The sequence below is a fragment of the Psittacula echo genome (assembly GCF_963264785.1).
Source record: "Psittacula echo genome assembly, chromosome: 6".
Classification (NCBI taxonomy): Eukaryota; Metazoa; Chordata; class Aves; order Psittaciformes; family Psittacidae; genus Psittacula; species Psittacula echo.
Window position 1 is genome coordinate 42,169,278 of NC_137743.1, and position 16,640 is coordinate 42,185,917.

Below are 16,640 nucleotides of genomic sequence, written 5' to 3' on the forward strand. Positions count from 1 at the left end.
ATAGCAGGGCAGTGATGTAGGGAATTTATTCAGCTGTTTCTGTGTTGGTCAGCAGTGTGTTGCATATAGGTAAGGAACAGTTGTGTGGTGATACCATGTTCCATGTCACCCATCTGTTCCACACACCTGCAGTTTGGAGTCTCCAGCTGGCAGCAGGTTTCCAACATGCTGCTTGCTCCTCTGACGACACTGATAAACTCCCGTCAGGAGTTAGCCCTTTATTCTGCTTTATTTTCACCAGTGTCTTTCCCTATCTTACTCCGTGTTTAGCTTTATAGCCTTAATTATATGTGGAATGTGGAGAATGCTGTATTATTTTTCTGTATGAGAAGACAGTGAACTCTAATTGCTTAGTTCAAATATTGAAACATTCCTTGTGCATCAGGAATTTGCTTAATCAAGCTACGTTGTAAAAAATAAATGTAACTATCAGAAAGTTTCTTCTGATTGCCTCACTGTTTTGTTTGCATTGACCCTATCTTTACTTTGTTTGGTTTTGTGTGAATGCATGTTATTAATGTTACATTTATTTTTGTTTCTGTTTGTTATCCTTTAGGAGCAACATTTAAAATGTTAAAGGCAGTTTTAAAAAAGAGCCGAGAGGGTGGAAAAGGGAACAAGAAAGACTCAGGTATGAATATTAATAACATATTTCATGATGTAGATGAGTTGTGCGTTATAAATCCAGCAATTAAATGTATTCTGTCCCAGCAATGATGGCCTATCTCAAGGGCTGTGGGAGACTCCTGTGCTGACGCCAGTGGCAGGGAGGTCTGTCAGCCCTTGGCCCTCTGCTCAATTTTGCCTGCATTGCTCACATGCATAGCTTAGGAGCAGATCTGAAGCTTCCTGGAAGGTGTATCCAGTGCAGTCCTTCCCAAATCGCTGCCCAGAAGGGCAGATGGGAGCAGGTTGCTCTTGGTTCTTATCAAAGAATTACTGAGGGCTGTGTGTATTGTTCTGCCAGCTTAAATATGGTCCAAAGCCAGAGGTTCAGAACCCTGAACTGTGGAAATATATTTAAAACTACTTAATTATATCATAGAAAAAAGCCCATATGTGTTATGTGGGATAGAATTTTTATTATTCATTAATTTAGACAAAAATTTATTGACAACAAATTTAGTGAAAACATTTTAAGTTGGTTATCAAACTTCTGTCATATTCTAGTCTTTGATTTAACTACAGAGATTTTTGAAGGTTAAATCGTTAATAAATTTTACTTTAAAGCTTACTTTACTATTAATCATAAATTTAGAAAGCCACTACTTACCTGTATTGCTTTTCAGGAAAAAGGGTAACTAAGAGCTGTTTAATTGCCATTTTTGAGTGCAGCGAAGTAGCAGCAATATCCTTTGAAAAGGAACAATAGTTACAGAAGTGCAGGTGCTGGCAGTTGAGCATTAAAACTGCAGGCTCTGTGCAGGCCATGATGAAATCTTTGCTGCAGTAGCTAGAAGGCTGACGGACCTGAGGGACAGTTATCTCTTCTTCACAGTTAAATTTTTAACTTCAGACTGTTAATATTGGCTAATACATCTGATTTTCTGATAAGTTATAGCCTAAATTATCTGTAAAGAATGACTTTATGCTGTCTGGCAATACAAATTTATTACTCTCAGAATAAAAAAAAGAATAAGCCATATATTCCTTTAATATTGTAAGTAGAATATAGACTAACCCATTCATGCTTTTTAAGGCTTTTAAAACAATGCAGTCGTATTTTATTTGGCAAACAAGTTATATATGTAGGTTGCATTGCAGCTTTTAAAACTATACTGAGTTATTCTGAGCCCCACAAGGGGACGGCATTTTGAGTGTTCTTTTGCAAAAAGCAGTTGTGTTCATCTGGCAGGTAATGTGTTCTTCAGGAAATTCTTGTGGTCCTCTGAAGTTTACACTCAACCAGGGTTTCTTTCTGAGTGACTGAAGGATGAGAGCTATCCTGAAAAGAAAAACCATTGACACTAGATCAAAGATGCACAGAAGTGATCACAGAGCAAGACGAAAGGCATCCTGTTAATTTTGTGTATACTGCTGACTTGAAGTTACCAGCTGGAGTTGTTTAAACATTGTGGGCTAAAGATTCCTGTGGTGAGGCTTTCATTGGTACATTTTTCCTTAAAATGCTAGATGGAAATTGGTTTAAGCTCAAAAGGAAAATCAGGCTGTTTGGAACAGAGCTTCAACCAGGCTTTGATTAAAACCTGAAGCTTGAAAAAGCTTTTTCCTGTAGGTCAAAAAGCAAATATTCATTTTTTTTATTTTAGGATCTCATCACATCTGTCTGGATTAATGTGAGCAAAGAAAGGATTTTCTCCCGTTGTTTTTGGAAACACAGTGATGCTGTATTTCTGAACACTAAGGGGAGTGTTAGAGTGTGGGACTCCTTGGTTTCATTTTTGTGAGTTTTTTGGTTTGGTTTTTAAGCAAAGCTTTAGAGTTTCATGTATGAATTGAATGTTAAGGAATCCTAAGTATTGGCAATAATAATGCTTGACTGATGAAACCTGGAGTAAGAAGGAGTGCAGGACTCACTTTTTGAAAGGAAGTAATTTATACAGTATATTGCAGAGATTTTGGCTTATTTTGCATTTGAAGATGTTGTGAAAAGTTTGAGAAGAAATGTGTGCGTTCCATTCTGTTACATCCAGGACTTCCTGCAAAGTTGTATTCAGTTTAATAGTTTTCTCTTTTGTTCCAAAGGACCTTCCAACTCTTTCAGCTGTAAGACATTTCTCAGCTTTCAGAAAAGATGTGAAGCAAGCAAAGGAGCCATTAGGCTTTGCAGAACTTATTTTTTGCTTGCTCCTCTCCCTGGTCGTTAAACTCAACAATGAGAAATGGGATTTTTTTTAATTGTAGAGTTGTCCCATTTCATGGTCCTTCAGGTCTTCATTAACAGCAGCTGCTCTTAAAATTTACTAAAGAACTCTGAAGATAGTGCAAATGCATGCTAATGATGGAAGCTGACCTGAGAGACAGTTAATGTGGAAACATCCTCCCTTCTAGCTACCATTTAAGAGAGTAATGAAGTAGTAAGTTTAGATGCTTCTCTCAACTTTGTGGACACATAGGTTTGATTTTTTTGCTTATGAAGTTTTGAAGAAGTTTTCAGGTTTTTCAGAATGTAGTAGGAAGTAGATGAGTGAACACAGCTCAGCAGTGCCAGACTAAACTTGATCAGGAAGACTCCTGTGATCTGTTTTCACTATGTACCCAGTTTAGGAATAATGCTGAACAGCTGGAAGGTAGTAATATTTTAAGCTGCCACAGCTGTTCCAGAATTGACTGTGTGAGTGTGCTTGCAAAGTTCTGCTAAGGTGTTTTTAGTAAATCTCTCATACTTTGTATCCTAATAGACAGATGAGAGATGCTGAGGTGTTGAAGAACAGTAACTCCTGAAGTCTCTGGCCAGACCACTGGGATTGTTTCACTGTGACTGAAGTTGAATTGGAAGAGGTTTAAGCTAAACTGCAAAAGCTTGTTCTTAAACTGAAGTAAGCCCTGTTGTCCCATGGGTTTACTCGTGCATAAAAGGAATGCCTGGAAGTCTGTGTAATTCAAATCTGAGTGGGATGATTCCTGTTTTACTGAATAGAGCTTCCTGTTTGTGCATTAACTGTATCTTATTGGTTTTACATGTGTTAGCCTTGTGGAACCAGTGCAAATAGGAGTGGCATTTCTTTTCCTGGATTGAAGGCATAACTGTAGCATTGAAGTCTTTAAAAAGGTTGAAGAACAAAAAGAAATGAGGATTGTTTTTTTTTTAAATAGCTTGTATGGATTTTGATGTTGGAATTTCCTCATTTGCCCAGATGTAAGGGCTCAAGATCTGAAGTGTGCATATAATTTTTGAAATCTAGCTGCTGAGTATGTTAATTACAATTTTTAATAACTTTTTTAATTGAGGGTTATCTTGGAAAAAAAGGGATGCAAGACTTAGGGTTCCTGCTTTTTGGTGGAGACTGAAGTGCTATGCTAAAGACTGGTGGTTTTTATAAACAACTTCTGCCTAAATCAGATGGAAGACTGTCACGTGGAAATCTCACTTTTGGATAGAAAAATGGCACCATAGGCTGCTCCAGTAGCAGTATGTTAGTAACGCATAGTTGGGCTCAGACCCTGCAGTTTTTTCATGAGTAATTCTTCTTCTTTTATTGAAATGTGTTGATTTAGGTGTTGCTGGGAGGCCTTGATAGGTAGGTGGCTGTTGTAGGATTAGGTAAAACCCGAATGAAGCAAAATTTGTGTGTATCTGCAAACATAGATGAGCGTAGATGAAAAGAGGCCACTAGTGACAGTATATTGTGTATGCATAGAACAACTTTTCAACACAAAACTTACTAAACTTACCTCTAAACATGGATATGAAGAGAAGGTGGTTGATACTGTACTTGGGTAAGCTGATGTGCCAAAGGAACAGAATTTCAGAGAAAGGAGGTTTTTGACCCAGGCATCTAACTTTTACATCCAGCTTTTTTCAGGTTTTCTGCACTATAAAGCAACCTGTCTTTACACCCCTTCAGACAAATTACTTCTATTCTATGAAAATAAGTATCTGTAGATTGATTTTTATTTTGTCTTGTCTCCCTTCCTTCCATTGAAGTTATGTGTACATACTTAGTAAAGGACAGAACTCAAGGGGGAAAACCCTACAATCTGCACCTGTCAGATCGAACTAATTGAAAGCAAATCTTTTGTGAATGTTTGGAACCAACCAGGACGAGGGCAGACAGGAACATTAACTTTTGTGTCCTAGAAAGTAATCTCTGCTTTTATAATACCTCATGTACACTGAGCTGGAAATACACAGCAGTTACTCTCTCCATTTGTCTTTTGTTTCTCAAGGTTTTAATTCAGTCTCAAAAACAAAGTAAAAATTTGGTATTTTGTTCTCTTTGTCAGGTTGTAAACATCAAATAAATATTATCTCTTTAAACTCTGTAAGAGTTATCAAGTCCTTTAGAGATTCCTTCAAAGGTATCTTTCTATTAAGAAGTGGCAGAACTAGTATTTTTGATCAGGAGCCTACCAGAGTGACTCTCAGTAGTCCTTGTCATTTCTGCTTAGGGCACACCTTTTCTTCTTCGTTGCCTTTTGTCTGTCTTTGTTTAATTGACTTAATTTTCTAGATTTAAGATAATCTCATCTCTTTATTTCTACCCTGTGTTTCTTTCTATGTTGGAAATTTCTTTCTGCTCTCTTCTGTGGTGTTTTCATAGTTGAAAGTGGGTCATATTTTCCTGTTTATTTCCTTGATGTTTGAAAATTCACCTTTGTAGCCACTGAGAGATTCTCTGCCTCTGGCCTCTCTTGGAAGGAGGTGACTTTTTTTTTTTTAGTATAGCACAGAAACTTTGTATCTTAGTGTCACAATTCAAGAAATCAGGGCCAGAAGACTGTTGTTAGACCTCAAGTCCTGCAGGGCTACCTGCAAGCCTTGTCCGTGATGAGGTGACAGTATAAAGAATATACATGAGTTTCAGAATATACACAAACAATAGCTTTTAATTGTGATTCTCTTCATCGAAGTTCTACTCAACTACTTGTTCTTAAGTGCTTTAAAATGCGAAAGATAGGTCTGTATTAGTATTTCCTGTTGGTTTTATATGCTGCCAGCTCCTTTGCAGTCTGTAATTATGTTTGTTTTGTTTAACTGTCCTGAACTCAGCAACTTGCCTTTTTTTACTTACTAAGCAAAAGGCCATTCAATATAAAATACTTGTAATGTATTTCAACTTAAAAAGAAAAGAAAATTCCCTATATGAAATTCCTGCAGAACATGCCTAATTATTTCAGATGGCTTTTTAGTAACATGAGCATTGTCATTCTGTTGACCCAGTATCAGGCCTGAAGGAACACAAATAATGGAAGTATTGTGCTTAGTTTGCTGTATTCTTCGTGCACTAAATCCCATCAGAAATTTAACTTCAAATGGAGTACATGGTATGCATGGAAACTTTATTGATTTCAGTAGAAATTAATGCGGTAAGTAATTCAGACTTTCAGGTTTTCCAGTTTAAAGGCTTGTTATCCATTCACATGGTACTCAATTAACAAGGCACAAACTATAACATCAACAAAAAGATCATGTTTAGAGTGCAGTACTATAGTCCTTTAAAGGTAGGTAATCTGGAGAAATGAGATCAGTGGTTTTACTTTCTGGATGCTGAAATAAAAGGTATTGAAGTGCTTATGTATTCATATGCATCAGACTTTCAGTGATTGACTTCATATTCAGATTTTTTTAATTTGGGCTACAAAAAAGTTCCATATTAACAGATCTTTATTAGATCTTGTCTGATTCTCCTGTAGATCAGACTTAATTTTTTTACAATGCTCTTTTGAGACTTAGTTTCCTTTGCCTTTTCATTGTCTTGTATTCCAATATCTTTATGTAAGTATCTTTGACCTAAATATGAGTGTACAAAGTTTTTGAACATTAGGATAGAATGGGTGCTTTTATTTCTGCATTATGTTCTGTTGTAGATTAGGATACTCTTAGTTATTTTGTTTGTATGCCGTGCTCTTTATCAACATTATATACTAAACAAGCTGGATGCAATGTGTGAATTTGAAATGTCTTCCTTTTGACCTATGATCAGATACAATTAAGAAACTGAAATTATGCTAATATTCTTTTTGAAAAATAAAATGGCTCAGATGCGTGAACTTAGATCACTTGCAGAATGTTCTGCCAAAATGTGTTTTCTTTTTTTCCTGTTAGCATAGGCTTCTGTTACCAGCCTGACATAAATGTGCTCAAATTCTTTTCTTTTTGGTTTTTTTTTTTTTTTTTTGGTTATGGCAACTAAATTGCTACTTTAAAGTAAAAGTGAAGTTTCTGTGCAATCTTTTATTAAGACCTGCTACTTATTCAAGTGGTTTTGGAGTTATTTCCGTGTAGCAGTAAAGGTTTCCCTCTCAGCTGAACTTGTTAAGTTAAATGTGTATTTGAACCCACCTTTCTTGCTTTATGTTTTATTAAGGATTTCTGTCTGACTAATATACTTATATCCAAGCTGAGAGCATCAAGATACTCAGATTCGCTTCTGGGAGACTGAAAGGCTTGAAATGATTGAATAAAGTAAGTTTGCATTTTAAAACTAAATATGCAAATTCAGTTGGCTTTTTTGTCCAAAATCTCTATGTCCTAGGCTTTGAATTTTCAGTGCAAAGGGACTTTCTGGTGCATAAAATACACATCATCTAGCTGGAACATTGAACTTGTACTGGAATATTTTCAAGCTTCAGTTCGACTTTTGTTGTTACTCTAAAAATATCTTGTAACAGAAGAAGCGTTGTTTCATGCATAAAATATGGACCTGGTTTTGATTACCCTGTGTTGCTTTGCCCACTTTCTGTGGCTGTTGACAGTTATTTAAGAATTTAAACTCCTTTTTTTGCTGAGCAGTGAGGATTTAATGTGGTAAATGTCTTTTCCCAGAAGCTAATTCCAGTGATATATCCCATAAATGGGGAGAGGGGGAAAGGGGGAAAATCCTGCCCTTGAAACATATAAGAAGAAATTACTTCAGTATTTCTTAATAACCTCTGTTAATCTTTAAAAATTGGTTGGGTTTTCGTAAGTAAGCATTACAAGAGAACATTAGTATTTTGTGTACTGAAAAAGTAATTCAGAGTTCAGAAAGAAATGCCAGAAAGTGATCAAATAATGTCACGTACGAGCATAGTTGGCAAAGATTGTCCATTTGGACCTTTTATTCTGATCTTTTCTTGGTTTGTTTCGCACTCAATGCACTTCGCTTCTTCTGGTACTCAGGCTATAATGAGTTTTCTTCTCATTCCATGCCAGTTTCTCCCTTTCCCTGGTCTCTCCAGAGTCTCAAGAGTCAAAGAATGAAATGTGGATCTTTGCTAATGCATGATTTTACATGACAGAAGCCTATTTTCTCATCCCAGAACGCTAGCTGATGAACTCCTTCACTTACCATGAATTTTTCTTCAACTCCTGATCTACATTAGTAGTAGTGCGAGTGGTTACCTTGTCTGAACTGGAAAGCCCAAATCACTTGGCTCCTTCTGTCCTCCTAGACTGACTCACTATATTGAACTGGCTGTGTATGTACAAATACACAAACACATAAGCATTTTACTTTTGAAGGGCATAGATCCTTTAATGAGCAATTATCAGTGTTTTGCAGTTAATATAAAACACCTTATACACAGTCATTGAACCGTGCTGCAGAGTTCTGTCTGTAGTTGCCTCTAAATTCTGTTGAAAAATAGGATGGAACTTAGAAAAAAACATTTTTAAAATATCGAAACCACTGTGTTTTGTAATCCTTCAACAGTTTCTTACTACGTAGGCAGAGTGATGCCTCATCCTCGGAAGTGCTTTATGACTTTCCTCATGCCATATAACTAACTTCTGTTTCCCCACTCATTATTTCCTTCTGAACTTGTTTGTAAAGTCTTACCTTTATTCTGCTTCAAATAAAGACTGTCAGTAGTAACACGTGGGCACGTTTACACTGTGGATGTTTCTGTTTGCAGATACAGGCATCTGCTTGTAGACGGGAACAGTTTGCTCCTTGTGCTGTTCTTCACAACTCAGCGGTTTATGCAGAGGTACCATGGGGTGCTTGGTGTAAAGAAAACAGATGCCTTGTGTAATGCTGTTAAAATTATCAGCAGTAGGTACTGTTGTTAGTCTTTTGCACACTCCCTGTGTAAATGTTACTTAATTCTGTCTCAACTTGCACTGTAATGTCCTTTCTAAAATAGCAGAGCAATTGTACCTCTTAAGGTCACCTTTTCAGCATTTGATGGCAGAGATTCTCCACAGAGCTTTATGGGAATTTTTGGTGGCTGTGTATGCAGAAGTTATCACAGAACTGCAGCACTGTGATGACCCAGGACTCTGCTCAGCTTCTGAGAATCTCCAGAGATGGGGGCTGTACAGCCTCCCTGGACAACCTTTTCCACTGCTTTGCCACTCTCGCAAGTTTTAACAGCACACCAAATACACAAATACACAAAGGCTAACAAATAGAGTCATTCTCCATTCTGACAGAAGTGTCAGGGCAGTTTGCAGACAGAATATGGGCATGTAGATGGAGGCTGAGCCAGCGGCCAGGTTTAATGCTGATTGTATTCTCTGTGGAGAATACTGATTTACGTCTTGTCTTCACTGTGTATTGATCTCTGAGGAGTGTCAACAAAAGCCAGCAGTGGCCTTGGTCGACACACAGCCACAGACCAGTCCCATTAACATTCTCTCTTCCCAAGGAGAATGAGCAGTGGCTATAGCAGTATGTATAGCAGTGTTATAGAAGTGCAAAGTTTGCAGCTGCTACATGGCAAAGTGTGTTTATGGCTGCTTTGCTTTAAAGTTCATGCCAGAGTAATCTGATCAGAGCTGGGCTGTTACAGTCAAGTTCACATTAGTTTGGGAGGTGATGTCAGTAGACTTCACCCCAGGGTGCTTGCAAGGAGCCTTTTTCAGCAATAGGATCCTGTAGTGTTAACAGTTAACCTTTTTTCTTTTTTTTTTTCTTTAAACATCTTAAGCAGAACTGCAGAATTTTAAGATTGCCTCTGCTGTAGCACTATTTTATGTCAGATGCATTTTTTTAAGTGTCTTGAGAGTCTTTTGTTTCACCTTAGTAGAGAGCTTAAGGGGAAAAAGACATAATCGGATATCCCAGAAATCCATACTGAGAGAAGTCTGTGGAATGCTGTGGAATGCAGTCACTGTCAATATTCAGACTGAAGGAGTCTGCGTTCTCATTGGTCTAGCTTTTGCTAAACCTTTGTTTGGAAGGTTGCTGTCCTATTCCTTCATATTCAAATAATCCAAATTCCTAATCTGCACTAAGCTCCAGTTTACATGTATTTTGGTAGTTAGCATTCTTCTGATTTGTAAGCAATTTATACTGAATGAAGAATTACTGACATATCCACTGTAAAGGTTTTCATTTTAGTTATCCTCTCTATTCAATAGAAGGATTAGCTTAATCTTACAGTTCAAGTTCTCTTTCAGGATATTAGGCTCTACAAAATCATTACTTTAGTCAGCTGTCCTTGTATTTTTTTGTCTCTTAAGGAAGGGGGAAAAAAAAGTAGTTTGTTAATCAGATTATGCCTTTCAGTTACATCCTTAGGTGCAACTAAACTGGGATTTGATTTCCCTTCTCAAAGCTTTTTGTGTGTGGTTTTTGAAGCTATTAAGTTGTTTCCGTGGTTACTTTGACCTCTGGATAAGAACTCTGGTGTTGATTGATGCTTATGAAGAGTTTTTGCCCAGGGGCTGCTTGGCACTGGAAAATGTACAGCTTGGAGGTTTTAAAAATAAGAAAGTGGGATTTCACAGGACCTGTCCTTATGTTTTAGTTTGTTATTAAAAAACTTGTGAGAGGTCATCTTTCTCCTATTCCAGAACTGATGTTTGTTTGGTTTATGTTGGGATAGAGACTAAGAAATGTCATGTAAGTTTAAAGGATTTTTCTGGTAGCTAAAATATTAGAAATTACTAAGCTTTAAGTTAGTAACAAATAATTTTGGTTCTCTGTGTGCATCAGTGTGTGGCATCTGGCTGTAGTCAGTCATTGTAACAAGTTGCATTTTGACAGCTGTTACTCATGCATTTTCCTAGTATTGTGTCCCTAATATCAAGTGGAAAGTACCTTGTGGATCCCACAAGCTTGTTAATTTTGTGTCTGTCTTATCATACATGTAGATACAAGTATTTTACAGCAAAATTCCCATAAATTGAATAAAATGCGTGGATTTGCTCATCAGCCCAATTATACAAAATAGAAAATGCAGGATTAAATATAAAATTAAATATACAGGATAGACTCCGAGACTTAGGAAAGAATAGTTTTAAGCATATAAAAATGAAGCTTGCCATCCTACATTGCCACACGTGTAATTTAACTATAGCCAGCCATAAGTAACATTATTTATGTGGATATAGAACTTCCCTTCATGCTGTAGTGCAAGAATGATAAATTTTGTAGGTCCAATTAGAGAGCCCATAGGACAAAGAGATAGAGGTCATCTGCCTCTGTTAGGTTTTGTCCTGTCACTCTCACTGAGGTATGGACTCCTAAGCGTATTATGAAATTGCTTATGTCTGAGGCAAGTGCTTTAATATTCAGTTGAACTGGTTTGTCTCTGTGGGAATGTGGTACCTGGCAGTCTTAAGTTGGCATGAAACAGCTGTTCCTCTAGCTATGACTCCCGTCCTACATGATGAATAAAGGTGAGCCTCGTCCTAGCATCAGCTAGAAACAGGGTGTATTTCCAGATCTTCTTCACAGTTCTGCCTTCCTACTTACTTATTTCTTGGTTGCCTCCCCCCACATCTTCTTTATCTCTTTCTCCATTTTGGGGTACTTCTGTATGGGAGAAACCCAGGGGGAAGGATAGCCCTGAGTAGCTCTGTAGGGAAGAGGAAAGAAAACAAGCAGCTGTCCTGCTGAGCGTGTCACCAGTGGCTCTCCATGGACCTGGAGACTTCCTCAGCTGGGAGCAGCTTTTAGTTACTAGCAACAGTTTTATTCTCTGGAAACAGCCGCTTGCCATGTAAAGTTCAGCATCCCAGCGCCATAGGCTTCCATTTGCCATTTGTTAACTTTGTTACTTAATGAGTCTTTCTTGGATCATGGAGGTCTTGGGGAGTTGCTTTCCCTGGAGATCTGGTTTATGCCTATGGCTGGGACAGTATCTGGGGGTTGTGGTGTTTTTTCCCTTCTGCTCCTGCTGTTCCTGTTTTCTGAGGTCACAAATGTGGGGTTCGTCTGTTAGCTAGTGTTGCATTTAGTTAACAGCTTTTTAGAAACTCAGCTGTGCAGTTTCTGCTTTCTTGGAATGATTTGTGTCTAACAGCTGTCTGCTATTCCATAGTGTTCTCACCATTTTTCATGTGTAACAAGCTTTTTTCTGCTTCAGTAAAACACATGACTGTTTAAACATGTGCATATGCAATAGAGAATGATAAATTAAAATCAATTCAGAATTCAAAAGCCTACTAAGAAGACAATGAATTAAACATTGCTTTTTTGTGTCCTAGTAAAAGGAAAAATAGAAATGAGGGAATTGTAAGTGGAATTACTAATCCTGAAGGTGGAGGAGGTGATTTTTGTTTGTTGTTCTCTTGTCTCTTGCACCCCCTCACTAGCATTCCAGCTGGAATACTTAACAATTCCAAATTCCAACCTTGGCAATGTATCTAGTAAGAAACTCTAACAAGAATGCTAGTGTTTTCTATTTGTAGTTTGCTGCATTACTGTGCTGCTTCCTGGCTTTATGCTTACATTCAAAGATAAAAATGGAGTATCTGTGTGATTTTGAACAGTTTACAAAGCAAGCCTGCATGTACTATGTTGAATAGTAAATAATAACACACTGAATGTTAAACCTGTGTTTGAGAACAGCTACTGTGAAAGTTTAATTTCTAAAAGAACCGAGGAAGAAAATTCTTAGCCTCTGCATTTTCACTGAAAGTGAATGGGAACTCAGTAATTTAGATATCTTGGTGTTTCAAAAAAATCTCATCTATGTGATTATAGTGTTTAAAATAGTCTTTTTCTTCTAAATGCATGCTTAGACTGTACTTTTATTTAAGAATGGTGTGTTACAGCTAGCTTGCTAAAATACTGATTTTTAAACCAATAGTTACACTCCTATAATAATTGCAATGGACTTCAAAAAAAGAAGATAAAGTTACAGTTACTTAGTTTTTGATTTCCATCTTGACTTCATGAAACTAGAGTTGCTTCCTTAAAATCATTACCTGTTGCTATGAATTTTGTTTGAACAAAGAGGAGAGGAGGACTTCTGGAAGGTGGTGGTTTAGTTTGTTTCAGTGGAATAAGAAAGTAAGTTTTACGGTTACAAAATGTTAAAGAAAAGTTTGGATTTAGCATAGCGTTCTTCAAGGCCATTTGTCATATGTAGCCCTCCCATGTGGTTCTTTTGAGGAAACAAGTATGGCTAAGAGAAAACCCAAGTAATCTTAAATACAGCGGACTTCTGGAAATAGAGAAGTAGACTTATCATTCAAGCATGCTTGGCTTTCTTACCTTCTATGCATACCTCTAAAAGAAAGAGAGCTGTAGTTAAATAGACAAAACTATTTTGCTCTTCTCTGGAGGTTAGGTTTGGTTTTTTTTTTCCTTCTGACACACTGTGGAAGTTCACTGTATGTAGTTAGTGCTTCCAGTACTCGCATCTGGTAGGAGAACAGCTGTTAAAAATTGAAGACAACAATTGAACAACAATAAAGTGAACATGAGGTATGTCTTGTAGAGCCACATTTATCTGAAGTGTTTCTTTAGTGTAAGAAAATGAACCTGGTGTGAGGGATTCATATCTGAAAAGATAGTGCTTCTCCTTTGTTTGTCAGTCCTTCTAGTTGTACTTTGTGTTCCAGTGCGTACCCATGCTAGTTGTTGCACATGGACTTGTCTAAAAAATGTTCTGGCATTCTCTTTCCTTTTTGCATCAATCTTGTTTTGCTGTATTTTACCTTTGGCCATACTGGTTCAACAGTAGTTCATGTAAATAATTAAGCAATATCCTAATTTGGGTATAAAACCAGGCTGTATTTAATTGTTAACCTTTGTATTTCAGCTCTGTTTCTGTCATCTGAGTAGGAAAAACCTGGCACTTTCAACTTGTATTTCTCCTGTCTTTGAACCATTACTGTGAGCAAAATATTTCTCTGTTTTTTGAAAACGTATTCTTGATTTGGCTGAAATTGCATTTTCTGCACCAGCAAGAAATTTCTGGTTTGAGTGTGTTTCCCTGTTTTGATGTACCACTTAGTACATTTTGAACCAATAGCTTGTTTTTTCCTTAGATTAAAAAAAGTCACTGTTGCTGTCAAATTGCACGTAACTGGATCCTCTGTTTAAAAAAAAAAGATAAAAAACAACAGAAAACTAAAGCTTGGGCTGGCCATATATGAGTGTGCCTTTTAGCGATCTACCTTTTAATTGTGTGTAAGGGGCAACCGAGCAAAATTGCCCCTTTAATAAGTTAAATTATTTTCAGATGGTCTTGACTTTCAGATATCACAGTGATCCTAAAATAAGTTTTCAGCTGTAGAAATACTTTTATCTTATTAGAAAACTTAGTTTTACCTCTAAGGATGAAATCTGAAAAGTACTTTGTTGAAAATGAGTTTTTACTTCCAGCTTGTTGCCTCTATTACAGTAAAACAAAAGCTTGCATACTTGTGCATTTAATTTTTTCTGGATTCTGCAGTGGAGGGTGCACAGTAACATGAGTCATGCTGAATTGTTGCTGGCAAATACGTTTTCCTGTGTTAAATACTTGTATTTCAGTGCAACTGTCTGGTTTTTATTTTGGTATATCACATAATGGATGACAAAAATTTATTTTTAGCAGGTGACTCCAGCCCAGAGAATGCCTTGCAGGTTATAGCAGCATCTGGCCACAATGCAGATTTTCCCATTGGCAATCAGCCAGTCTCCGAGGACACTTATAGAATGAACTTGGCTAAAGGAGTCTCAATGTCACTGCCATCTTCACCTCTGCTGCCACGCCAGTCCTATTTGATGCAGTCAAGATCAAACAAAAAATCTCCAGGTAAAAGGAAGCTGATGAGCAACTAACAACACCTTCATGGCACTTAAACTCAGGTTTTGGTACAATTTATACATAAGTAACACAGTAAAATCATGTTAATCTTTTGCAATAAGACCAAGAGCAGTGAATGCTTTTTGCGTGTTCCCAGGGATTTGGTGATCAAATCAAATATATTATTTCATATGGCAAAGAATTATTCTAACTGGTATCATGAATACCTGTATTGAAATGTATGAATATGTTTAAAACTGGTTATTTACGATTAGTACAGAAGTTGGGTAGAAGACAACTGCAAAAACCTTTGTTTATGCATATATTAGTGACTGTAAGAGTGTTGTTTGTGGCTTATACAGTACATTTATTTGATTCGTATCTGCAAACATGAATGTATTAGTAGGCAAGTTGCTGCTGAAGTTGTGACAAGAAAGTTGTTAATTTTCAGTGGTTGGGTCCTTAGTAATGACTGCATACCTATGTGTGAGCTTTGCTAAATAAGGTACTCCATCTGGTTCCCCTTTTATCAGCATTGTGCACATATATATCATTCCGACACACTAGCATCACTTGGGTTCATCCAGGTCAGAGCTTGAGTGTCAGGTGAAATTGTCCATATTCCTATTACTTGTGGAGACACTCAACAGTTTTGGGTTCTTTGTTGTAAAGTTTATAAGCTCTAGGAACAAAAAGTGTTGAATGTTGGGTTTTGTCAGCGTTGAGAAATGTCTTGGTTAATGACCCATTTGACATAAAATTAAAGAAAAATGGTGCTCAAAGAATTTCCACAGGATAGTAAATACAATTTTAACAAGTATTCTTGGTTTAAGTTGCCTGTCAATATTTTTTTTTTCCTTTCAAAGTTTAAAAATAATAATCTCACTTCACTCTTAAGTAATTTGGGGTTGGTTTTGACAGTTCATGTAAAAATTTTGAGCCACTGAATGATATTTCATTATTTCTCTCTTACTGCAACTGACTGTCATCCTAAGCAATTTTAAAAGGTAGGGTGAAGTCCTTATAATGGGGAAGGAAATGGGATTTTGCCAAAGACTTAAGAGGTCGGGATCTAACTCTTAGTTTTGTTACTGGTGGGAAAACTTAACTGCATTCTTGGTACATTTGAGTACATGAGGTATAACCTCCCCACTCTATGATTTAGTTTAGTGACATACATTTTTAAAAGCAGAGTGTAGGTTGCTGTTTCTCTTGGAAACATTCTCTGCTGTTTCTTTGATTTTCAACAAACTATACCTGGTAGAAGATGACTTAATATAAATTACCTGTCCAGCATCTGGAGTGGGAGTAATAAAAAGAGAATATATTAATGTACTGATTTCAAAGCCCTCTGGTTAAGTAGCTTACAAATAGCAAGTTAAAGATTTTTCAGGAGATGGTGAATGAAGGAAGAAAAGATTGCACAGAAGGTGAACAGGGGATTCTGAATTTAAGATGTAGTAATGAAATTATCCGACTAGCGATAGAGTAAAATTCTAATTTTAGTCCTCTCAGTTAAGAGATAAAGACAAAAAAACTACTTAAAGATGTATTTTTCAATATAAACCATACCATTAAGATTTTTTTCAAGTCTTTGAAACTCTGTAATTGAGCAGAGGATGTACTGTGGGAAGCTTGGTGTTTTCTGTCCATTTAGACTAAGAGGATTTGTTCCATCATAGGCATATTTGTTCTGTGAATAATGTAATTATCAGATCTCAGATTTGGACTCATCTTGCTGAGAAGATCACTTGGGTACCTCACTGATTAGGGAGTTAGATTTATTTGTTCAGACCAGGTTTGGAAATTGCTGGTCTGGGGAACCCCTGGGCAAACACAAAACTTGCCGGTTTTGGTGGCTCTTTGAAACTGCTATCCTGATCTCTGGCACACCACATTCCATTTCCTTCCTGTCATCTGCTACCCTTCATGGTAGGGGTTCAGGCCTGAGATCAAGCTGATGAGTACTCATATACTAGGAGACCGCTATGTTGGCGGTGTTAGCTGTTTTATTGTTCCTATTGCTGTGGAAAGGCATGGTGACTCATGTACGCAACTGAGAG

General features: G+C 37.0%; 1 protein-coding gene across 1 annotated transcript in view; it reads left to right on the plus strand.

The window, feature by feature from the left end:
• Nucleotides 1-570: 570 nt before the first annotated feature.
• TANC1 (tetratricopeptide repeat, ankyrin repeat and coiled-coil containing 1) overlaps nucleotides 571-16,640 on the plus strand; it is a gene marked incomplete at its 5' end in the record, with an annotated part of 61,761 nt that continues 45,691 nt past the window's right edge. The window contains 2 exons of the mRNA XM_080621850.1: nucleotides 571-631; nucleotides 14,383-14,586. Of these exons, the coding sequence (XP_080477976.1) occupies nucleotides 571-631; nucleotides 14,383-14,586 (265 nt within the window). The remainder of the gene's footprint in view (nucleotides 632-14,382; nucleotides 14,587-16,640) is intronic.